Source organism: Taudactylus pleione, unplaced genomic scaffold, assembly GCF_031769625.1.
Source record: "Taudactylus pleione unplaced genomic scaffold, aTauple2 ptg000289l, whole genome shotgun sequence".
In the NCBI taxonomy this organism is placed as follows: Eukaryota; Metazoa; Chordata; class Amphibia; order Anura; family Myobatrachidae; genus Taudactylus; species Taudactylus pleione.
Window position 1 is genome coordinate 5,059,802 of NW_028284691.1, and position 25,270 is coordinate 5,085,071.

The 25,270-nt window shown below is 45.5% G+C and overlaps 1 protein-coding gene across 1 annotated transcript in view; it reads right to left on the reverse strand.

Annotated features, from left to right (window-relative positions):
* The window catches only part of NUP210 (nucleoporin 210), a 118,285-nt gene that overhangs the window by 89,468 nt on the left and 3,547 nt on the right, over window positions 1–25,270 (reverse strand). The window contains exons 2-7 of the mRNA XM_088482471.1: window positions 6,268–6,404; window positions 3,793–3,924; window positions 3,617–3,713; window positions 2,865–3,015; window positions 2,308–2,440; window positions 774–936 (exon numbers count right to left, since the gene is read on the reverse strand). Coding sequence (XP_088338597.1) covers window positions 774–936; window positions 2,308–2,440; window positions 2,865–3,015; window positions 3,617–3,713; window positions 3,793–3,924; window positions 6,268–6,404 — 813 coding nt within the window. The remainder of the gene's footprint in view (window positions 1–773; window positions 937–2,307; window positions 2,441–2,864; window positions 3,016–3,616; window positions 3,714–3,792; window positions 3,925–6,267; window positions 6,405–25,270) is intronic.

The window sequence follows — 25,270 nt, forward strand, 5'->3', positions numbered from 1 at the left end:
AGTGACTACTGCAAGCTGTAAATGAATAGGCCCGGGCACTGCATCAAGGGCAAATAGCCATTCGATGCTAATTGAATTTGGCCCAAAAAGTACAACTTCTAGTCCCCTTTCCTCCTCTACCCAGAGTGGCCTGTTACTTTATCCACTGTATTGTCTTGCCCTTTAAACAGCAATATATTGAATATATTGCTATAGTAGATATAAAACTGGGAGGATAAATCTGCCACGATTCAGTGGAGTCATGCCATGATAATTGTCCACTCTTTTGAAGATACTTAGGGGTAAATTTACTAAAGCTAGAGTTTTTAAGAAGCGAGTTTTAAAAGTGAGGTTGCCCGTAGCAACCAATCAGATTCTACTTAACATTTAACTAGCACCTTCTAGAAGATAATAGCTAGAATCTGATTGCTATGGGAAACATCACTTTTAAAACTCAGTATTAAAAACTCTCACTTTAGTACATTTACCCCATAGGGAGATCTTTCTTGCAGCTGGTTAAGCAATACATGCCCTTGTACACTCACACAGCTATGCATCTATTCAGAGTGGGAATGTGCAATCCAGATGCTAATGGATATCATACTGCACCAAGGGACACAGGCTTCTTGTAACTAATGACAATGGGATATTGTTTCCTATTGAGCACTACACAAACTTTACATGTTGCTGCAGGCCTATCGTATCCAGTGTCAGTTACACAAACTATACAGAATAAACCATCTCCCGCTTAGCATATACACAAGTTGGAAAGCACAGGCAATTATCACGGAAGGATATTTTTATGAAGCAACACAATGTTGGTTTGGCCCTGTTGCATTGCGGTGACTCTGGATGTACTCTGCTCCAATTTAGCCACTGGCTCATTCCTATTGGCTCCGGGAGCCGCCACGTGGTTCTGTAGCTGTAGTTTATATTGCTCAGATGGCATCACTAAATCTGAGAGACAAGCACAAGAGATTGTTAAAAAGTCCAAGACAATTGCCAATATCTTACTACCCATATGAATCATTTTATGTGCGAGGATTACATTAAAATCCCCAATTTAAACATTTAGCAATATCAGTTATTAGTACTTTACCTTAGTGTGTGATCTTGTGAATCAAAATGGTATTGTATTTAATGTATATAAGTTACATTGGGCTCTGGCCCAGATTCAGAGCCGGACGCTCTGACAGAGCGCTCGCTCTGAATCAGGGCCGTCCCTGCTCCTTTTTGGAGCGGCCTCCTGGCCGCTTGCATAGCTGTGGGTGACCATCCACAGCTATAGCGAGCGGCCAAAATGATGGTCGCGATGGTCAAGACCATTGCGACCATCGGGCTTGCGACGAGACCCTGCGGTAGGGTCTCGCTGCCGCAAGCCCAGGAGTGCTTTTGGCTCTATCAGAGCCAAAAGCACTCCCACTGACATCACTAGTGATGTCAGTGGGGCCGGACCCAGACGGTAGGCGTTCCCATGGGAACGCCTCCGTCTGGGCAGCACGCCCCCAGCACGCCCACCAAAAGGGGCGTGCTGTCAATCACCATCGACAGCACGCCCCCTTTGGTGAGAGACCCCTAACGACGGCTTGGCTGTCGTTATTCGGGTCTCGCGCATGCGCACGACGGAGCCGCCTCCGTCGTCCGCATGCGCACTTGGGCACCATCGACCCGCTTGCGAGCGCTCAGCGCTCGCGAGCGGGTCAGAATCAGGCCCTCTGTTCACTAAGCCTTGGAGAGAGATAAGGTGGAGAAAGATAAGTACCAATCAGCTTCTAACTGCCATGTTACAGGCTGTTTGAAAAGTGATAGTTAGGAGCTGATTGGTTGGTACTTCTCTTTCTCCACTATATCTCTTCCTAAGGCTTAGTGAACAGACCCCATTGCTTGGTCATAATTTCATAAATGCACATATATTTTTTAAGAAAGGAATTACATCAAGTTTACAATATAAAAAAAAAAAAAAAAAGAAAGAAAGAAAAAAAAAAAAAGATGGCTGAGAGATGCTCTGTTTGCCAAGAATAACAGCACCAAGAGTTCCAACGGCATCAACATTTCTCTTGTCCAAGCAAATCTTTATTTCCATTACCCTTGAATATGACAATAGATAAGCTCAGGTTTGTGCTTTATACTTTTACAGAAAATCTCTTATTGCCAACAAAAATAAATGAATGTGAAATGAAACTATCTGCAGGTAGTTTACTTCTTTAAACCCTTTTCTCAATGGGAAAGATTCATTTTAAGTTAGGAAACCGTTAGAGCACCTGAAGGCTCAGCATAGAAATAAGACCAAGGCGTTTTGGATAGGTATCACACACACAATAATCTCACCAGTGATCTTTCCCTGTTTGACCTTCTGTACTTTGTATACTATAGATGATCCCACAAGCAGATAAATATCAGACGCCGGATTAAGGAGAATGTTTTCTAGAATAAGAAGTCTGACTTCTGCTGGGTTCACTTTCTGAAAAACAAGATAGTTGAGCTGAAAATCACCATTTTCATCAAGTGTCAAATGAGAAAATTACTTTGAAATAAAAGCTTCTCAGATATCCAGCTACAAAATACCAACCAGAAGCAGGTACATGGGATAAACCGCTATATGTAAATGTATGGAGGTATACATATTTATTAATACAACTCTACACAGCTTTCACTATTACTATCAAATAGGCAAAATACTATACATACAATTAAAAAGAAGCAATAGATTATAAAAAAAAAAAAAATGATGGATTATATGTAATTGAATTAAATTTTTAAACGGTCAAATATGAATCATTCCTTCTAATGCTTTGATCCAGAAGGAGTTGGCAAAATCGGCCAGGCGGCAGCTATCATCCATAATTGCTGTATAAAAGACATCAAGGTCTGCCACTATCACTTGCCTCATACACCGATTCCAACATTCTTGCTCTGAGTTTCGAGCTTCCGGTTTTCATACCAGACACCAAAATCGTGTCACCCTGTTTTGCAACTTTCTCCATTTCGGTGATATAAGCTGGAGGTACATAGGTGGACTCCAAAAACTTAAGAATCCTGCAAGTAAAGACTTACAAAGATCACTTTCCCAGCATTTCACTTAGGACTTAAAATGAACATAAAAAATATTTTATAATTGGGCAATTTCATTATATATTGCTTTTACTTTTTCCACGATTGACATGTTACTGAGGAATATGAATGACTTGGTGACAATCTGGCAAACCACCAGTTACAGAAATGTCCTCATACATCCTTTATGCAACAAATGGCACGAGATGCCGGGAGCGCCCAACCAGTAGCAATTCCCTCAATTCTCTGTCTCAGTACATATAGTGTACTACATACATAAGATTAGTTTCTTTTGGTCACACAGGAATCTGTATAAGTTTTCATCACAGTACATGGCACAGATCACTCATATCAGACCTGATACAAGGGGGAGATGTATAATAGTGGCCGGCATCGGTTGTTTATTACACTTTAGTATTTATTGATGCTACAGTGGAAAGGCAAGGTAACATTGCAGTGCCTTTTGCATTCATACCTGAAAAAAAAGTTTGCGTTTCGTTGTACTTTATAGACAAAGGAGTATGTATTAATTTAGCATTGGGACAGTTACCAGTTATTTCAGGCTAATCAAGAGTATCTCCCTTACCGCAATGTATTGTGTGAATCAGAGTAACCTTCCACATCTGCATCCTTCACCACTGTCCAGTCAAAGGCTATTCCAGCTAGTGTGCTGAATGTGTTGCCTGAAGTTAACCAGAACATGTTACATACATGTTTGCATACAATTATGTGCATAGATTACAGGTCAGACTGATTATTTACCTTCAGAGTCCAGAGCTTGTATTTTTAGCTCCAGTGGAGAGTCCTCCAGATAAAGTTCCCTTGTGGTTGATACAATCTGAACCTCATTAATTATATCTACAATTGCATCGCAACGTAGGACTTGGCCAGTATCTGACAATAGGTTAAAAAAAAAAAAAAAAGTGTAGAAAAATAAATGAAGCGGAATGGCAGAATGAAAACATAAAATGGCTGCTCAATTTCAAGGTCACAGAAGGATAGGTAGAAGTATAACCATACAGGGGAGATGTACTAAGCTCTGGAAAATGATAAATTGGAAAGTGATAAACTACCAACCACTCAGCTTCTAACTGTCATGTTACAGCCTATGTTTGAAAAATGGCAGTTAGGAGCGGATTGGTTAGTAGTTTGTCACTCTCCATTTTATCACTTTCCAGAACTTAGTACATCTGCCCCCTACATGTGAAAGCAGCACACATGATTATGTTAACAACCATCTAAAAATAACATTTCTCAACTAGCAGTCATTATACTGTGAGCCAGATTCACCAAGAGCTTGATATGTGCTCTACAAACCCTGAATAAGACTGAAGTCCTACACTGTAGATGAACATACATATATAGCACATTGAAGCATTGGTATAATCAGTGGAATCCCAGTCTTCTGACGCCAGTACAAATTATCATTTAGCATTAGTTGTGGATGGGAGATCATGGATGGTTATCTATTAACTGAGAATTGTGCTTAGAGACATAAATCTGTTAACTTTCTGCTTAACTGGCCAAACGAAGTCAGAGCCTCTGGTATACAAACATGAATACAACTAAGGGCCCGATTCAGCATGGATCACAGCTGCGTAACCGCACGCAATGAATCTGCGAAAATATGCTGCCACCACTCAGCCAGCACAGAGACGCCCACTACTGCCTTCTCACATCCGTAATACCTCGCAGTCTTGCATATACATCTGGAACATCGTCCCTTCAAGCAAAATTACAGCTGGTCTGACCTGTCTCTAAGAAATAGCAAGTCTCGTCGCACGCAGTGAGTACTCAGGCTGCGTAAGCAATCGCAGTGGCTAATTTATGCACGGCCATGCAACGGCGTTGAAACAGACAGGCACGCCTGCATTTTTTGCAACCACCACCCCCTCGTCACCACCCCCAAACGCTCAATGCCTGTCACTTACTCGGCGATGGATGTTACAGTGCGTCCGTAATCGCAGTGCATGCGCAGTAGGCAACAACCGGACGATCTCCGTACCCTGTTGCAATTGCGATCCATGCTGAATCAGGCCCTAGATACAGAGAGCCACAAATACAGCTTGCTGGCTATGCGGCCAAGTAATGAGGGACCCGCATGTCTATATCCACAAATCCGCAGGAGAGTTCTAATCCTTCACTCCCGTCCAGAGCGATACTACACTTGTTATGTTCTAGTTGTGCGCAAGTGAAAATCTCTTTACAGCAATTTCTTCATCCCTAAAGTGACATTTCAATTTAGTTAATGTTATAAAACTATTGGAATAGGACTTTCCAGTTTGTCTTCTTGATTTAGTACCATGTAATCAGTGTGTACTGGCCAAGGGAACGATAGGGGAATGCAGAGTGATTAAACAGATGACAGTGCACATTTTCATGATCCATAGACTACAATATGCCTCCGTCCATTAAAACCTATCTATTTGGAGGACTGGGAAGGAATTCCACATCTTAAGGCAATGCCTTTATAGGAGCTTTCACTTTTCAATAGTAATAATCCAAAACAGCCTCAAAGAAATGTGGAATATTATTTAGCCCATAGGAATAGAAGAGAATATTAAATATTAGGAGTAATTCTGGCAGCATTCCCATAAACCGTGGGAAAACTGTACAACATTTCTATGTTAGAACGAGTAACAGAACAAAGTTAATTTTGCACTATTCCAGCTTGTAAGGTACACCACAGTCCGTACAATGGAAAAAGTGACAACTACACAGATGATTGGGTGTAATGGCAGAAGCTTTAGAAGAATGAAGAGTAATGGATTAAAAAACACACCCAATATAATGTAATTATGTAGCATGTTGTGTATTTGGTTCCTCTCAAGTTCTAGGGTCCAATAATGCTATACAGTACTGCCCCTTGGTAGCCTCACACTGACCAAAACATTCACGGAATGTAAAATAGACAGCAACAGGTACAAAGATTATTTTGGGAACAGAGGGGTTAGTGTTATAGCACACCAACTGGCTTCCATAATAATATACCACTAAATGTGACAGAAAAGGCTTGTCCGCATGGTAAACAACTGGACATAAGATTAGCTTAGAAAACTTGCACAAACAGTATATGAATAATATTTACACGAAGGACAATTATCAAATGGAAGTGAAACCTGCAATATGTTCTTCAGTTATAGCATTATTATTTATTAACCACCGGTAGTTTGTGTTCTACCTATTTATACAATTTTGTATTCTGGACAACCCCAAATATGGACGGACACGACTCACATATTTCTTCAGCAAATATGATGCTGGTTAGCCGTGTAGGATGAGATGCACGCGCTTGTACCACAGCCCGCTGTGAGCACTGCTGGTCATCAATGTTTACAGGCACTATACTGGCAACTTCTGGTCTTGTTGAGGACCTAGAAATAAACAAACACATTAATTTACCATTTTAAAAATTACATGCAATTACTGGGGAAAGTGTAAAAAGATAAACCTCCATCTTAACTGCTCCACAAGTCCCCAAATAATGTCATAAACAATGATCTATAAACCAGAATTAAAAAAACGTTTTAATAAGAAGTGGCAGAGATGCCACTACTGCAGGGGTGCGGTGCAGTGGGGACCAGGGCTGAGGGCTCCCAGCAATGCCTCACCACCCTTCAGAGCTAACTGTTCTGCTTCCCTGGACATGTGCCGGCAGGAAACGCATGAGCAGAAGAGAACAGTAAAGACCTATTCTGGGGATATTTTTGTTGCATAGTAATTGTAATACCTAATGCTAATTAAGTCTCTATGCATTTTTTTTTTCTCCGGCCGCTCGCAAAGCTGTGGGAGACCACCCACAGCTTGTGCGAGCGGCCAGGAGACCGTCGCGATAATCGCGACCATCGGGCTTGCGACCAGATCCTGGGGTAGGGTCTAGCTGACGCAAGCCCGAGTGGACTTTCTCTAATAGAGCAGGAAGACCACTACTGACATCACGAGTAATGTCAGTAACCCCGCCAACATACGTCAGGCGTTCCTAAGAGAACGCCTGCGTTTGTCTGGCCACCCCACCTACCCGCCCACAAACCGGGGCGAGCTGTCAATCAATATAGACAGCCGCACCGTCTTGCTGCGAGCCCCGTAGCGACTGAACTTCAGTCGCTCAGCGGGGCTCGCGCATTCCGGACGCGGCGCGTGCGCAGTGGGCAACCATCGAGCCGCTTGCGAGCGGCTCTAAATCGGGCCCTAAGTGTCTCTCCCTAATAGAGGAAACATATCCCCTCCATAAGTTTCTCAATACTTGTTGTACTGACATTTTAAAAACCATTTACTTATACCTGAATTAAGTGTACCCTATGCAGGATCACGCCCATCACATTCACATTTTGTTCAACAAACCCCCTATTCCATTGAATATTTCGGTTATTTAAAAAAAAAAAATGTATTAAGTTTTAATTTGCACAATGAAAAACAAAAGCAAGATGGAATGGAAAGGTATACAGAAGGCAAAAGGGGGAGGGAAAGAATAAGGATAAGCCCAAGGGTATGGAGAGGGCACAAAGCAAATATATATAGATATGTATGAGAGCAAATGAGCCAAAAGCACAGATGAACAGTATGTAAGATCAATTATCATAATTGTAATAGAGGACATCTCCAAATCAAAAGAAACAATACAGCAATCAATCTAACATCAGGAGAGCATAAAACAGTTTGGTCCACGGTTTTATCAAAGCCCACTTGAGCTCATCTACCGGTCCCAGTATTCGCTTCAACTAAACTAATCGAGGGGGAGGCAGAGGAGGAGAACTTACAATCGGCCGTTTCAAACTCCTAATGCTTCTGCACTGTATTTTCAATAAAGTTCAGGCATGGCATTAAATCAGAGCGCCGGTTTTGAGCGTTCGCCGCCTTAGCAGCTATGAGACTTTAGAATGGTACGCTATGCCGCTATGCCGATATTTTTGCAGTTGAGAGAAAGTCGGCAAAATGATTTGTATTGCATGCATCAAGGCACATAACCGTAGTCGCTCACAGTGATTGACAGTCAGAGTGTTTGGGGGAGGTAACGGAGAGTGGTAGCAAGCAACGCAGGCGTGTCATGAATTCTTCGGAGGTGTCACAACCTGCGTATGAGATCCTGTACACAAGAAATATGGCTCCAGCGTCTCAATTCCCGTGGCCATTCACAAAAAAAAGTCTTGAGGAGAGGATATTGCAAAAACACGTGAAAAAATACTGCCTACATGGCCACAGTTATTTCAATAATATTTAGAAATCTATGTAGTAATTTGTAATACATATCTGTGCGATCAATACATTAAGACATGTGAAAACAACCATCATCTGGTTTTGGAGAGATCGGTCTCCCATTTCACCTGGACCCAAAGCCTATCCTTTTTAATAAATGTTAACATCAGGTACCACCAAGTGACACCACCACCACCAGTAATCAAATAAGTGCCTGATATATCACAGGGCCTAATTCTGAGCCACATGCAACGCCAATGTTCATGGAGGTGAGCGATTTTTTGCTACTGAGCGTACGAAAAAATTCTAAATACTCTTACGGTGCATGCGGTACACTGTGCGCACAGAGCCGCAGCTGCAATTGAGACACACGGTATCAGATGTGTACTGGAAATGTGCTGGGCGTCTCCTGAAGAACTGGTTAATCACTTGCATTAGAGGCCGTACTCAGACAGAAAGTTTGCCCCTGCCAAGCAGTATTACAGCATCTATAGGTACTCATAGCGGGCGTCCCAGGTCTTACACAACCAGACGAATGCTTGGACACCAGGGGTTGGTCTGTTACTAGCATAACGTCTCAGACGCGACTTCAGATAAGAGGCTAAAGTGGCCGCAGCAGAGTGCGCCTCAGGATCAGGCCCACATTCTGGTATTTGCCCAGGTACAAGAGGTGCTGAAGCAGTGAGTGTACTATGGCAACTTGCAAAGTGCCTCTTGTGTTTCGCATTGCATGCGCTCAGAATTCACAAGCATGCATGATGCACATTTCACACCTAATAACTGTAGAAGCAGAAGAGCTCTAGTACAGGCAAAGTTCAATTAGGGTGAGTACACAACATACAGATCTGGCTCATGCAGTAAAGCAGTTACACATGTTAGGAGGTATATATTTTGCACTTGCTGATAATGATGACTTCTTGCAAACTTGAGACCTATGTACGTACGGCTCAGAGTACAAATGCGGAAAAGCTCTATATTTACATGAATTTATTATTATGTTTTTAATATATACAGATTTGTACTAACTCTGCATCAGTACCAATATGTGATCGATTAGTTTAAACAAAATCGAACACATAATAAAAGCATGCATTTTTTTTTTATGTTTTTGCGTTAAACATTTACATTACATATACACAAGCTTCTGATGCAGCACACACAGCACTTTTAATAGAGCTAAGAGTTACTAGAGGAGAAAGAAAAATCATTAGGCACTTAGGTAAAGACATTAATCCCCATGTAAAGAGCAGCTGTCACGCACAAAGAATCTAGAACACACATGTTGTAATCTAACTTAACAGGCATTTACAGAGATCACAAAACAGAATTATATACATACAATATACACTAATCTGTAATTAGTGGATTTACAAATTGTTTTTATTTTGCTGCTTTACAACCAGGAAACAGCATTACTATCATTTATGGCAAATAATCTGTATCCCAAATGTTAATTTGCAGAACAACCCGGGTTTTTTCTCTGTGTGAAAGGATCAACCCAGGACTTAATTCCCGGGTCTACGACCTTGCAAAAAAACAGCATCAGAGACCCGGGAATTTAGTCCCGGGATGACCCTTTGACACAGTGAAAATCCTGGGTTGTTTATCAAATTACCGAGTAAAGAAGTGTAAAAAGTGAATTACCCGGGATTTTCATTTTCAGTGTGAAAGGGGTATAACACTGTACACAGGGCCTGATTCAGAGCTGGACGCTCTGACCAGAGCGCTCGCTCTGAATCAGGGCCCTCCTACCTAATATTGAAGCGGCCTCTTGGACGCTCGCATAGCTGTGGGTTACCACCCACAGCTTATGCGAGCGTCCAGGATGACGGTCGCGATGGTCAAGACCATCGCAACCATCGGGCTTGCGACGAGACCCTGCGGTAAGGTCTCGCTGCCGCAAGCCCTGGAGTGATTTTGGCTCTATCAGAGCCAAAAACACTCCCACTGACAACACTAGTGATGTCAGTGGGGCCGGACCCAGACGGCAAGCGTTCCCATGGGAACGCCTCCGTCTGGCAGCCACGCCCCCGGCACGCCCTCCAAAGGGAGCGTGCTGTCACTCACCATCGACAGCACGCCCCCTTTGGTGCGAGACCCCGAGCGACGGCTAACCCGTTGCTCGCCGGGTCTCGCACATGCACACAACGGAGCTCCCTCCGTCGTGCGCATGCGCATTTGGTACCATTGACCCGCTTGCGAGCGTCCTGCGCTCACGAGCAGGTCTGAATGAGACCCCACAGTACCTGCGCCTACAACAAATGTTGTCTATCTGCTATTCACAAACAAGCTGCAGCCTGGGACTATACTCCTGCCTGCAGCAGCTCTTCGTGCACTCTCTCCTAGGGCACTGCACAAGGTATTATATAGCCTCTATGTCGCAGCTGCCGGAGTCTAATCTGGTGCTGCGGCACACCACACTCTCCAGACTTTCTGACACGGAAGAGAAACCACTGTCCATTAGATACAATGTTAAACGTTCAAGCAAAGTGCCCATGTTCGGGTTCCCGAAGGTCAGAATCCCGAAAGATTTCTCTAAGTATTATAACCCTTACCATAACCTTCCAGCAGCCTAACCCTAACCCACCCATCCCGCAGCCTAGCCCTAATACTTACCTCTGCAATATGTCTGTATTCTGACAGTCAGGATGCCACTGTCGGTATTGTGACTGTCGGAATGATGACTAAATCCCCCATGCACATAGTTTAATTGGTTAAAGAGACCAGGCTGGGCTTATCTCCTGTGGTATTATATACGGAAACTGAATAAAAACGAGGTATTGAAAATAGAGCTCTGAAAATATATATCATCTGACCATTTTTAGCGGAGCATACTTGTGCATTATCTTGTATGCAATTGGAGCAATAAACATCCTCTTTTCAAGAAAATGCCTGCTTGTGTCCGTTATCTGGCTGTCTTGAACCCAGCGTCTCCTAGCTCAAGAGCTTTTCCAGTTACCAAGAGCAGACTGGTCCATAGTGAGTGACCGGTGGAGATTAGCTGACACCATCCAGGAAGTGTAACAGAAGCATGACCATGCATACCCAGAAGTGGTTCCAGGTGGCGATGTAAGAGACTGGCGGTGGTAACAAGTTACCCCCACAACAAATTGGGAATAACAACAGGTGATTACTGACAGTGAAAGGGATTCCCTATACCCTAGAAGTGATGAAATATGCCCACTCAGGTTGCTTAAGGTAGAGTAAACTACTTCTATGACACAAATCTGATCGCCCCAGCGGCGTGAGGTCATCCCGTCACACTTCTATTTATGGTCGCAGTACACAACAAGTGGGTGCCGTGTGACTCGGTAGCACAGTGACTTTTTCCCTTCAAATGAATCTTATTTGCATAATAATGTTGTCATGCTTAGCATAATGACATTCATCACCTACACACTATCATGTCGACAAACCATCTTTGGTGGTCTAGGGTGACTTATGGATGTGTCCACATACATGTAGCCTCCTTGCACGTTAAACAGTCCTTCTAGTCATGCCATGCTGTGGAGTGACTCGGTAGCACCGAGCGTCTATTCGAGTAACTTTCTCTTCAAATCTGTATCTTCTTTGCAAAACGGTGCAATTAGGACACACAAACCGCTTCTGCTGATCAAAATGATATATGGCATTCCTATATTCTATACGCGACTGCAGGTGTATCTGCATGCAAAATGCTACATTACAGTGTCAGCGGCTGTGAAACTGTAACGTAGCATTTCGCATGCAGATACAGTCGCACATAGAATATAGGAATGCCAGAAGCGGTTTGTGTGTCCTAATTGCACCGCTTTGCAAAGAAGATACAGATTTGAAGAGAAAAAGTCACATGAAAAGACGCTCAGTGCTACCAAGTCACTCCACGGCATGGCTAGAAGGACTATTTAACGTGCAAGGAGGCTACATGTGTGTGGACTGTGGACACATCCATAAGTCACCCTAGACCACCAAAGATGGTTTGTCGACATGATAAGAGTTTATACGTGATGAATGTCGTTATGCTAAGCATGACAACATTACGTTGTCGACCTTGTATACCACACCAGCTCAACTTGCTTATGTTGCACGAGGAATGACGTCTAAGGTGATTGACTGCAAGGGACAAATGTAATAGCATGAGAGTTGTGCAAGTGCAGAGAATATCTGTTTGTTTTCCTTTGAAAAATATTGCAGAATTAATTCTCACTGCAGCTGTGGGCTATTACAATTGCCCACATATTTTAGCAATTGCCGTCTGCAGCTAGTTTCATCAAAAACAATCAAACTATTCCAGTGCATTATATTAGGTATGTAGTCAAACTCGACATTCAGAAGGTCAACAGCCAATTTTAGGGAAAGTTTGAGGTTAGAGTTATGCAAAGGTTACATGACAATTACATTTGACATGCCAACATTCTGGTGTCGACCTACTGAATGTCAATTAATACACCACATCAAGATATCAGTTGGGTTTCATGCAGTGCATAAACTGCTTATCGGTGTGACACGGAATAGTCGCAAGATCAGTGGTGCTAATAAAACAGGCAGTGGTCTACCAAGCAGTAGAGCAAGGGGGTATGGTCAGAAAAACTAACCTTCATCATGTTCTAACAGACTAATGCCAACCTAACCAACTCTGCAGCAGAGTGCTTGTTTCCAAGGGGGTGATTCAATTGTTTGTGGGAATTTAGCTCCCGTGTAATGTGTCCGGGAGCTATTCAATTATTTTGCGTGGCCAGCCCCGAGGCTGCACTTATGTAAAGTATGGCTTTGGTACTGTTTGCGAGTGCCATGTGTGCCATAACTGCAGCACGCCTGGCACATAGCAATAGATTACCTACTTAAAGCGCAAAAAAAGGGTCAGTCACGGGAATTGATTAACTCCTGGGCACCTAGACTGGGAGCTACATTCTAGACTAACGATTGAATCGCCCCCCCCAAGAGTGATAAGTACTGTCAGTCGGTGAGAAGTTTTCTAGCTTTTTTTGGGTTCTGTTATTCCCTTAGAAGGCAAGGTTAATTCTACTCACTACTATCATAAAGGGCTCAATTCTATTCTGCGCGAAGAGAATAGCGCCGGGAATCGGCTCCTGGAGCTATTCAATTCAGCGCGCTGCTAAGCCCGACTAAGGATTTCTTCTCGCAACCTTCCGGGGATGTGTAACACCCCCCTAACACTGGCTATACGTAAGAGTGGAGTTTCTAGGTTCTTTCTTATGTACAGAGGTAAAGAGGTGAGTAAGCCGATTTTAGACAATTATAGTTGGTATTTTATTACAATAAAGTGATCATAACATGTCAATTTCCATTTTAGCAATGAGAGTTACAAGTTCAACTACTATTGCAATTCACAAGAATAACACAACAAATTAAATTTTATTATTCAGGAACACAGCCTCCTTGCAATCAATAAAGATTCCTCTCCTCCTGCTGGTTCTAAAGGATTAATACATGCAATACTTTTCCTGTAACAGATTATTTTATATGCTTACAAACAAACTGTAGTGACATTGAATAACAGTCTTCAATAATCTACCAGTATGCTAACTATTTTCCTAAGCTTTTCTGGCCAGAAAACTAATAGTTCACAAATTAATATATCCCTTAAGCCCTGTTGGTGTACACTGCGTTGCTCGGGTTGTTAGATGCTAGCATTGACTTTAAACTGTCATTAATAAAAGTTCTCTCCACTTACAGTAGATTAAATCAACCAAGCTGAACTTGCTCCTGTGACAATTGTCTCTCCTTATTAATCCTGGCTGGTGGACTTGTTAGGTTTTGGTATGATTTAGCAGGGCTATGGGCACTCAACTGTACTTCCAAAAGTTACTTATGTTGCAAGTTGGCACTTACAGATGGACTTGATTGTATCGGGATGCCTGCAGTCTCTTTTGTGCTACAAATGTAATCACCGTTATGGAGACCTCTGGAGCCAGACAACATACTCTATTTTATTTCTGTATTATAGGTAGGCTCTGCAGTTAGTCTACACTGGCTCCCTTCCACAAGCGACTTCTTTAATAAGGTAAGTCCTGAGTACTGAGTGTCAGCAGTCTGCTATTGGTTTAATATGGTCGCTTGACAGCGTAAATAGTTTCCTGCACTGCTGAAGGAGGATAGCGCTAATGGGTGGCAGTTCATATGGGGCAGCGGAGTTAAACTAATTGCTGATACAGCAGCTGTTGGTCAGCAACTCTAATGGGCGTGTGTGAGAGGAGGTCTCTTACCACCCGGCAACACTCCCGATCGTGTCAGTCTCCTCTCCCTCCTTGTTGTGGAGCCGGTCACCATCCCCAGCTGCGCACAATCGGCCTTGCCTTTGCCTTGGGGTCGGCCTCCAAGACTCCGCCTCAGCCGCGCCTCCTCCCTACCTTGTTTCCGCTTCCAGCTGACTGGCTCCTCTGGCCACCACGTGGTCTCAAAACTGCTGCTAGATGCACCACTCGACTGCCGGCTCATCTACAATCACCTTCAGCCACCTCAGGTAACAGCCGGTGCGACGGGACCCTCCTTTGTCACCAATGCCTCCGGAACAACTCTCTCTCGGCGGCGCCGCCACCAACGTCCCTGAGGTACGGGCCCCTTAGCACGGGAGCTCTGCTCCACTTAACTGACTCAGGCAACGAACCAACTGTCAGTCCTGCAGCCCTCTATATCTCCTTCCTCCGGGTACCCTGCACGCTCCGGCTTCTCTCCCGCCAGAGTCGCGTGCAGCAGCCGGCCATTCTCTCCATTAGGTGCAGGGCTCCCCTCAAAAGGTCCAACGGTCTAGTCTCTGCCTCGTGCCCACCATTACTACCAGTTTAGAACCGGTGGGAAATGCCACAGTCCCAGGGGAGAAAACAGGGCACAGTCCCGGGCACAAGCACAACATACAGAAACATAATATCAACATCTATATAACAAAACACAGGCAGCATTATTTCCCAGCAAGATAGGGGGTATCTCAACATAAAGGGCGGACTTCAATTGTTTTCGCGGCCCAGATCTCCCGTCTAAAGTAACGGGCCGCTATTCAATTGTTCCAGCTTTTCGTGCTGATCGCGCCCAAAGCGGTAGGGTTTAGCCGCATAAAGCAGCTAACCCCGACCAAAGTGCTGGGCGCGATCGCGTAAAGTGCCGTTTGGGCGCCCAACAGGTAACTTTTCACCAATTTCAGCTCACACCCCTGGGGCTGCGAGCTGAAATGGAGCGCCGGCAGCTGATCGCGACCGACAGGAGTAACAATTGAATAGCTCAGTCGGGCGCGATGGGGGCTGGAAACAGTTGAATTCTGCCCACAGAGTACTAATGAGTGGTACTCCCAGGACTCGGGGTACCACAGATGCGAGCAGAAAACCGACAAAAGTCCAGGCACGAGGCCATTTTCTGCCCTTCGCGCCTGGAAGACAGCATCGCCCCGGGAAGTTAGGTCGGGGAATGTCCGTTCTCGCCCCTTAAACAGGGTGTTTAGTTGCGAGAACGGGCATTCTCCGACTGAACACGGCACAGAATTGAATAGCTCCAGGAGGTATCTCCCGGCGCTGTTACATCACGGGCAATTGAATCGAGCCCAGTGAGTGATCACCTTCACTCCATGTTGCAGCATTTCTTTCCTGACGGGATGCGTGTCCTCATATTGGACAATAGCCCACCTCCACAGAATCTATGTGGTCACTCAATGGTTTGCCCATGTGTTCACGTTGTCTGTAGCTAGGACTTATGCAATATGCTATAACAATGGTTAAAACTGCATTTCCATCCTTAACTAGGCCTATACGGCTATCTGTGATAACTTGTTATCACAATACATTTTTAAGTTGTTATTGTGGGGGATATCTTTGCTGGGATATAGTTGAAATGTCGGCTGTCGGAGTGCTGGCACTCAGAATGCAGGTACCAGAATCCGGACACCAGTCAAAATCCCGGCGCCAGGATCCCAATGTTAATTAGTGGCATTAGGGGGAGAGTTAGGCACTAGGGGGGAGGGGTAAGTTTAGGCACTGGGGTGGAGGATAGGTTTAGGATGCGGAAGTTAGGTTTGGGATACTTACCAGCAAGTGTTTGTATCCTAACCCTGTCTGGATGTCGGCGTCGGGATTCTGACCGCCTGCATTCGCTACCCAACCCATCTTTGCATGGAATAGGTTCGGGCAATAGCAGTGTATATATATTTAGTTACAGTATGCCTACATAGGGAAAATAAATCTATGAATACAAACTACACTTGAGGGGGTATATTTACTAACATTCGATTTTGCATTTTGAGTGATTTGGCATTCGATTTTGTATTTGGGTATTTACTATAGGCCAAATCAAATGTAAAATCGAATTTAAAACCAACTTTTACTAAATCGAACATCGGAAAAACATCGGTACTTTTACACAGACCAACACACAAATCCCTTATATACTATAAGTCGATTTGAAATCGAACACAAAATCGAACTTCAAATCCCCAAATGAATAGACCTGCTTCATGCTTTCGATTTGAGCATGAGCAGGTCGGATTGACAAAGATACATGCATACATCAGTGAGATGCATGCATGTATCTTACTGTAAAAAGCTAAGAAAGAGCTACATTTAGAAAATAAAATTATGTGGGGTTCCCCCCTAAAACAGAACCAACCCCGGACTTTTCATAGCCAGTCCTGGTTGTCCAAGTACATGGAAAAAAATACGTAGGGTGCCACTGTACTTAGGGCCTGATTCAGAGCGCTCGTAAGCGGCCGCTCGTTCGTTCCGAGCGATGTTCGCCCAACTGCGCATGTGTACCGATTGTAAGACGCATGCGCGAACCAGTCAGTGCGGCCGAAAATCGTGTGCTCGCTAAATAGCGAATGCCTGCTATTTTGAGTGACAGTGTGAGGCGTTTGTGGGTGGTAACAGGGGAAGGTGCTTGAAAACGGGGAGTGGAGATCCGAACGCAGACGTGCCTAAAGGTCAAAACGGGCGTTTTAAGGGTGTGCATAATTAATAAAGCAGCGTCATCGACCACGTCACTTGGTTGTTTTATAGTCAGAACTGCACGCATGATTGTGGTAGGAAAACAGGATTTTGGTACTTACCGATAAATCCCTTTCTCCGATTCCACAGGGGACACTGGAGTTCAAGACAGTGGGGTATAGACAGTGGTAGAGCAGAGCCTGGCACTTTAAATAATCTAGAAGTGTGACTGGCTCCTCCCCCTCTATGCCCCATCAGCCCCAGTTTAAGAACTGAGCCCGAGAGGAGACGGAGGACAACAGAAAAATTAGGAAAAGGAGAAGACCACAGAACAGAACAAGACCGACTGAAGGAGAACAAAGGAACCCATTGCAGGGAACCCATGCAGTCACACAACCATAGAAGGAACCAAACAAAACAGCAGGTACGCAGCGCTGGGCGGGTGTCCAGTGTCCCCTGTGGAATCGGAGAAAGGGATTTATCGGTAAGTACCAAAATCCTGTTTTCGCCTTCATCCACTAGGGGACTAGGGGACACTGGAGTTCAAGACAGTGGGGACGTCCCAAAGCCAACCTCCTGGGTGGGAAGCGTGGAGAACTTGCTGACCCCTCGGCCAAACCAAAACAGGGACCGCAAAGAACCATAGGCCCAGCGGAAGCTGAGGATTAAGTGTCGTAGAGCACAGGAGACAAACACCACTCCTCGCTAAACAGTCATAGAAACTTCCATAACGTACAGGTTAAGTCAAAAGGAACAGAACGGCTGGCGAGAGAACAAAGACAGTTGAGAAACGTCAGAACCAGTAATCTCAACTGAAATAGACCAAACCGGACCGTTGGCAGCCGAGAGCCCCAACAAGAATCCATAGAAGGGCCGTAAACGAGAACAAACTCGAGAAACCGTACTAGAGGCTATACAGGAAGCTGCAACAGGTGCAGACAGCAGAATCCCAGCACAGCTGGACATAAATCGTATATACAGAAGTATAACAATATCAATATACAGAGCTAAACTTGTCCACAGACTCCAAACAGAGTATGCAGGGAGTCAAAAGACTAGACCGAACAGTCGCCCTGAACCCTCCTTGAGGTCCAACTACAACAAAGTTGTTAACCAGCGGAAGGGTTAGGCCATAGAAGTCTCCAAAGAGTGGAGATCCCACTGGACCTGAGACCGAGTCGAAATAGAGATTATTGAGACTACAAGACCCTTCAGAGGGTCAGACAGCAGTACATCCCATACTGAAAACATGGATAAAACAGCAACTGAAACGCTGCCGCTAAAAAGAAAACAACTTCCAACATTATGGAAGTGCCTAGTCAGTACCAACTGCTGGCCCGAACCCTACCAGTAAAAGAGCACGAATGCAACAGTCAACCAGGGAGAGCTACCAATATAGGGAAGCATCCAGTCAGCAAGGCTAGAGCACTAGGACAACCATGAAAGTACCCGTTAGGTACCTGTCAGTGTGATCAAATATCAACAGATATAGAACAGAAAGCCCAACCAGGCCCCCTGCGTGGAACATAGTGACTGTTACACATCTATGTAAAGACGCGCACTAGCCCATAGGTGCGCTTCGGTCCATAACCCCAACAGATTCTAGTAGATAGTGTCACTAATCCAATGTTGTAACTATGCACCAACACACCAGGAAAACTCTAAAGTGTAGAGCCAACTGATTAAAAGAGTGGATGGCTGCTAGGACAGCAGCTAGGGTGCATTAGGGAGAATAATACTATGTATGTCAGGTTGCATGAAAAATGAGCATCTTCCTAGGCATCAGTGAGGTATGCTCTTACCTGTGAGCGACCAGAATCCCTCTGGACGCTATGTAGAATGTCACTGACCTTTACCAACACACAGCAACCTGCCACGTTAGGAATAGAGAGTAGCTTCAGTGGGCAAAGACCAATGCTCTACAGCACGGACATCCATCTGGAGATGTGCAGCATAAAATACTGTGGAAACTAGCAAAAAGTTAGTGGAGACAAGAAAGTCGTACAACAGGACTCTATACTTGAGCCTGTTCCATAAGGGATGTGTATCTGTATAGTCGTGTTAGACCATACATATACCCCTAAAACGGTCTACTAGTGTAAGCCCTTACATAAATATTTATAATGGTGAAGTGCGTATTATGCCCACCAATCTAATACCACCCAGGCATTCAAATAGACGACCTCAATGCTGTGAGGCAGTAATGCCACCGCACTAGCCGCGCATCACTAACTTCCTCTTGTATGAGCCACCGAATTGAGCACAGAAGATATAAATCTATATAGATGCACATATGCATACCCTCTAACGTAAGCACAGAATGAAAAAAGGTTTTAAGATCAGCCTATAATGTAGTATATGGGTTTTCACATATATGCATGGGAAGAGTACTGCTCCTCTCAAAGGCGAGCCAATGTGAGGCATAAGCCTGGGGAAGGACGCAAAAAAAAAAAAAGAGCTAACCCTGAGTGAAGGGTATGCTATAACCATAAGTTCTGGCCGCAGCACCAGAACAGTGGCTAATACTATACATTTAGGCAAGGTAGCTAGTATACCATGAGGTAGCTCAGACTTTAGATGAAGCTAGGCACCCTCTGTGATAGATGCGGTGAGGCAGTTCCAAGGGGAAGTCTGACAGGGGGTAATAGCAGGTGCTGCAATTGGCGGGACTGTGTCTCGTCAGCACAGCGCTACTAGCCAGGATGTGCACCAGCTGAATAACTGGCCCCTCTGAGAACCTCATAACGCGGTGTTATAGTTCAAAAATAAAAGGGGATTGGGCTAGTTCCCATTCTGCTAGCAAACCAGCCATCACTATACTCCTGTCATCCAGTGACAGGCATCCCTACCCTTTGCGCTGAAGGACTCCCAGCGTGGGAGAGGGAGGGCATAGGAGACCCACGCTAAAGCACTCCCTGCTGCAGGTAGTGCCTAAGCTATACTACTTGCGTGCAGGAGATGACAGTAATATTTCTAAATAAGAACATGAGCAATAATTAAGAGCCATGAAATGAACGGAGCCCAAGGACAAAATTCACCCCAGCCTGTGTATGTTCTATAACTACTGTCCTTAGAAGGGAAGCAGGGGGCGCTGGAATACTGCTCTGAGTGTGCGAAGTGTTACACTCTAGTCAGCACAGCGCTGCTAACCCCATTAATAGAACTGACACTACTTATATCGGCAGGTGGCTCTAGGCCTTCATGATATGAAGTGTACACAAGGGCCCCTTAGAGACTAATTTTATTGAGATATGCGACAATAATATGGAGTACCAGAATTGATATTGAGAAGGGTACCTGTACTTAGACATATAACGCGTTTGTCATCCCAAGTATTCATACAAGGAATGGGTGTCTAATAAGTTTGCTACCAAGTAATAATAGGTCCTCTGAACAGGGCGCTGTAGATATAGACTGACGGAAACCGAACTATAACCCCAGGAGGGTGTAAGTACGTATCTTTATATACATGTGTGGACATACAAGAAGGCCCCAGGACATGTATAGGGTCCATACTGGAAGCAATGCCTAAGAGTATCACTATGTAAGCCGCATCACATGACTAGTTTATAGAGCACCATATAATATGTATGGAACTAGCCTACAGCTTCTGGTAAGCCCAGGCGGCTTTCGCATGCGTGGAATTATAGGTAAACCTAATGATAGTGGAAGTATAGGCATACCTACACATATACATAAATATATATATGAATATATACACACACACACACACAACTCAAACCCCAAGGAGAGATAGTGTAAAGCGGAGATATTGTACCAACTAGCGCATCAGGAGAGCCAGCAACCAATCGCAGCCTCCTTCTTTCAATATGCTAGGTATCCGACATAAAACTGATAAGAACAGATCCTACCTCTGCTCTTATGGTAAGGCTAAGAAGCGATATCCACATATGGATACGCGTACCTCATACACATATTATATATATATATATACACATACACACACACACATACATATATATATATATATATATATATATTATACATACACCCACATATATGTACACACATACACACACGTGGCCTACCTCCACTCAGGGAGACTGCTCATGTGCCGCATGTGGCCATCATTCTGCCACTGCGTAGGGGCAGGATATTTTAGCAGCGTGCTGTCCCCGACTGGTTTTGCATAAAGCGGAAGCATTCAAGGCTCCTGATGCAAAACCCCTCATTAACTGAACCTCTCTCCTGCTAGACCGGAGAGGGTTCATGGGAGCACTGATGTTGTTCTAGGCCTACAGTTCCCGGTATTCCCAGGCGGTCGTAGGCTGCTATGGCAGGGCGTGACGGTCATACATCGCTACATTGGGGAGCTGCATTTGGTATAACGTTAAGGCTATTAGCCCTATGCTATAGACTAGCCAATAGGGAAGCCTGCTCAGCCCCGCCAGGAGCTGCGGGATGCAGCGTCTCCTCCTGAGTTTAGATGAGAGCTGCTAATAGCTATTTGGTGGTTTCACTGGGGACTGAACCCAGGACCTGCTGCCTGTAAAGCAGATGTGATAACCACTACACGATGAAACCTCAGGTAGTGCTGCAAGCACAGGGAGTACACACAAACTCCACACAGCAAGGGCTGCGGTGGGATCTGAGCCCACAACGTCAGCGCTGAAAGGCAGTCATGTCAACCATTATCTGTGTTATAGAACAATGATAGCAGAACCACGCTGCTCTATGTCCAGCAGGTCTGCTGTAGCTTTGACTGTGCCTCAGCTGCGTATACTAGCTCGCCCTTTGAAAAGGCAGACGCAGCGCTCCTGTTATGGAGAATGTCGGGCCTCCGCGCGGTGCTTAAGATGATTCTTTGCACTTGCTGCCTGGGGCACATAGACTGTACTGGGGAATACAGGGCAAGAGGGTGCACGGTGCAACGGAGAGTCTCCCGCTATCATCGCATCACTCCCCTAACCAGAGACCTGACTCGCAAGCCGTGGTTCTATAGTCCGCGGTGCAGCATCTCCTCCTGTAACAAGAGGAGGGACATTGCAGGTAGACAGGCGCGCTGTAGCGGCGTCCAACGGGCGCGCAGGAGATCAACCCGGCGCCGGTGTTCTTTTAAGCACTGGCGCGGTGATTACAGACAGCCGCTGAACGGCTCTGTTAGGGTGCGCGGTGCATGCACTGAAGCGGTGTCCACGTGCCCCCGTCAATGCCGTCGCCGGAGCTTCTACATTACAAGCCCCGGCGCATCTACAATTATTTGTACAGGGAAGCTCCTGCTAGTGGCGGGCGTTTAGCGCGCTTACCGCAGCTACCCCTCCTGCTCCCCATCTGGGGAGGAGGACCCGGACTGCGGCCTGTCAGCGCTGCTTTGACCTCGCTGCAGTGCAGAGCACTGAGGGGGAGAGCCCGCCTTAACGCTGAGCCACAGACGCTCTGTTACAAATGGCACCGCTGAAATGGCGGGCTCAACAGTGACCGCTAGCGGCATGTCACTGATCCCAGCTAACGTCCACTGCTCCTGCTAATCAGGAGCAGTGGTCATACTTACGGACTGCTGCGGGCGGGATGCTGGGCTGAGGGGGCGGCGTGGAACCCGGACACATGCTGGTGTGAGCAGTGGCGGGTCCTCGCAGGGTCGGATGACTCCATTATGTGTGCCCCCTCCTTAGGGTCACCGGACACAGGCTGCAGTAGCCGTGTGGTGCCCTTCCCGGCAGCTCCCACGTAGCAGGCAGACTGCCACAGTAAGCAGCCTGCCTGTCCTCAGTGCTTGTAATAATAACTAAAAATATATATGAGAAAGGCTGGAGACAGCCTGATGTGCGACCGGCTCTCTCGGGCACATTCTAAAAACTGGGGCTGATGGGGCATAGAGGGGGAGGAGCCAGTCACACTTCTAGATTATTTAAAGTGCCAGGCTCTGCTCTACCACCGTCTATACCCCACTGTCTTGAACTCCAGTGTCCCCTAGTGGATGAAGGAGAAAAACCAACCATAAGAATAGCGAGCAGTTCATACGCCGTCCGATGTACTCGATTAATCTAATAAATAGCGGACATGACATATGATGCGAGCGGCCAGGGGGCGTTTTTTTCAAAATTACGTTCGCATGTTTTGTTCGCTCGTTCAGACATAGAGGCGTGAACAGACCGCAAAGAGCGAACGGTTAATTTAAATAGCCAGTCCCTTTTTCTGGACGAGCGAACGCAAATAGCGTCCGGCTCTGAATCAGGCCCTTAGTACAACCAGCACTGGGCTCTGGGAACCAATCCTGGTTCTGGAATTACACGGGAAAAAAAAAATTGCATAGGTTTCCCCTGTAAGCTCCAGAACCAGCACTGGACCCTTTCTAGCGGGGGCTGATGCCACAGCCAGAGGAGCCCTTTCAGCAGGCCCCCCCAGCCTTAGCATCAGCCCTGACTACTAGTCAGCCCAAGCCATGGATCCCTGGGGAGTTGGGGACCCCCTCAATAAAGGGGTCCCCCTCTCCAGGGCACCCCTAGCCTAGGCTGATAGCCCTGGGTGGTGGGTTGACAGTGTAGGTGTAGTGTAAAAAAAATTAAATATATTATCTTTACAGTAGAACTGCAGGTCCCAGCAAGACTCCCCCCAATGCTGGTACTTGGGGAACCACAAGTACCAGCATGCGGGGCATTAAGGGCCTGCTGGTACCTGTAAAATGTTTAAACAAACACAAGACACACACACACCCCGTGAAATTACAGTTTTAATACATACATACTGTGATAGAAGCACTGGAGAAGTTACGGATGGCGTGTATTTGTGTCCCAGATTCCTGTAATATGTGTTTTAACCCCCAGGAAGAGTCTGTTTTACAAACAGATCTGAGTGTCAGCTTTTGGTAAAAGCCGGAGAATGGGTCCTGGGGGTGTGTATGTGAGCGAGAAGGGAGGGCTCCATCCACAGGGCCGTTTCAGGTGTTAGGCCTTACAACCTGTGAGCAGGCTAATTAGGGATTACACCTGGAAGTGGCTCAATATAGCTGTGTAAGAGTTTTGATGCAGTGTCTCATACCTGGGAGATCAGGCCCGCAGGTTAGCTTGCTCTGAGACACTGTTTGCTACACTCCAGAAGGTACTGTGGACGTGAGTTTATTTAGTGTTCGGTTAGTGAGGGAATTTACTGTTTAGTTAGAGCCCAGATGGGTTTTGTTTTGCTTATTTGATTATTGGTGTTGCACAATAAAAACTGGCGCCTGGCTGCTGTGTGCAAGGAGGTGTCCATCTACCCCAGGAGAGGGACCCCTACACCGATCAAATTACAATACATACACACACACACACACACACACACACATTACCGGGAGTGGTCCCCTTGCTCCTGTAGGCAACCATGGTCTTCTTAAAATAATAAAAAAAAAATAATAAAACAGACCCACGCACTAGATAACAATCATCCTGGTTGTTATCTCCCGAATTAAGAGCTCAGACACGGTCCTAGCCTTTGTAGATCCGTATCTGAGCATTCATTGGCTGAGAGAGGTCAGTCCCCGTCTCTCAGCCAATGCACGGCTCCTCCGTTGAAGTCAATGGTGGGAACCGCAGAATAAACTTTAGTTACCCTGCGGCTCTCCATTGACTTCAATGGAGGGAGCCGTTCATCGGCTGAGAGGCGGGGGCTGACCTCTCTCAGCCAATGAACGCTCAGACACGGACCTTCGAAGGAAGAAGCCGCGTCTGAGCGCTTCAGTCTGGAAGTAGCAACCATCCTGGTTGTTACTCAAGTGCGTGGTTCATGTTTTCAATTTTTTTGTTTTAAGAAGACCATGGATGCCTACTTTGGACCGAAGAGGACCAAACCACGCATAGGAGAAGGGGAGTATGTTTTTTTTTCCACAGGTACCGTATGCAATTTCTGTTGGTCAAGGGGACCGATGCTACAGGGATATATAGGTTAGATTGACACGTGTGTGTGTGTACATGTGTGAGTGCATGTATGTTTAATAAAATTATACTGTGTACGGTGTGTGTGTCCTGTGTTTATTTTATATTGCTTTTGCAGTGGAACTACAGGTACCAGCAGGCCCGTAATGCCCCGCATGCTGGTACTTGTGGATCTCCAAGTACCAGTTTGCGGGGGAAACTTGCTGGGACCTGCAGTTCCACAGCCAAAGACAATATTGAAAACTATATAAAATGCACTACATTTACACTATC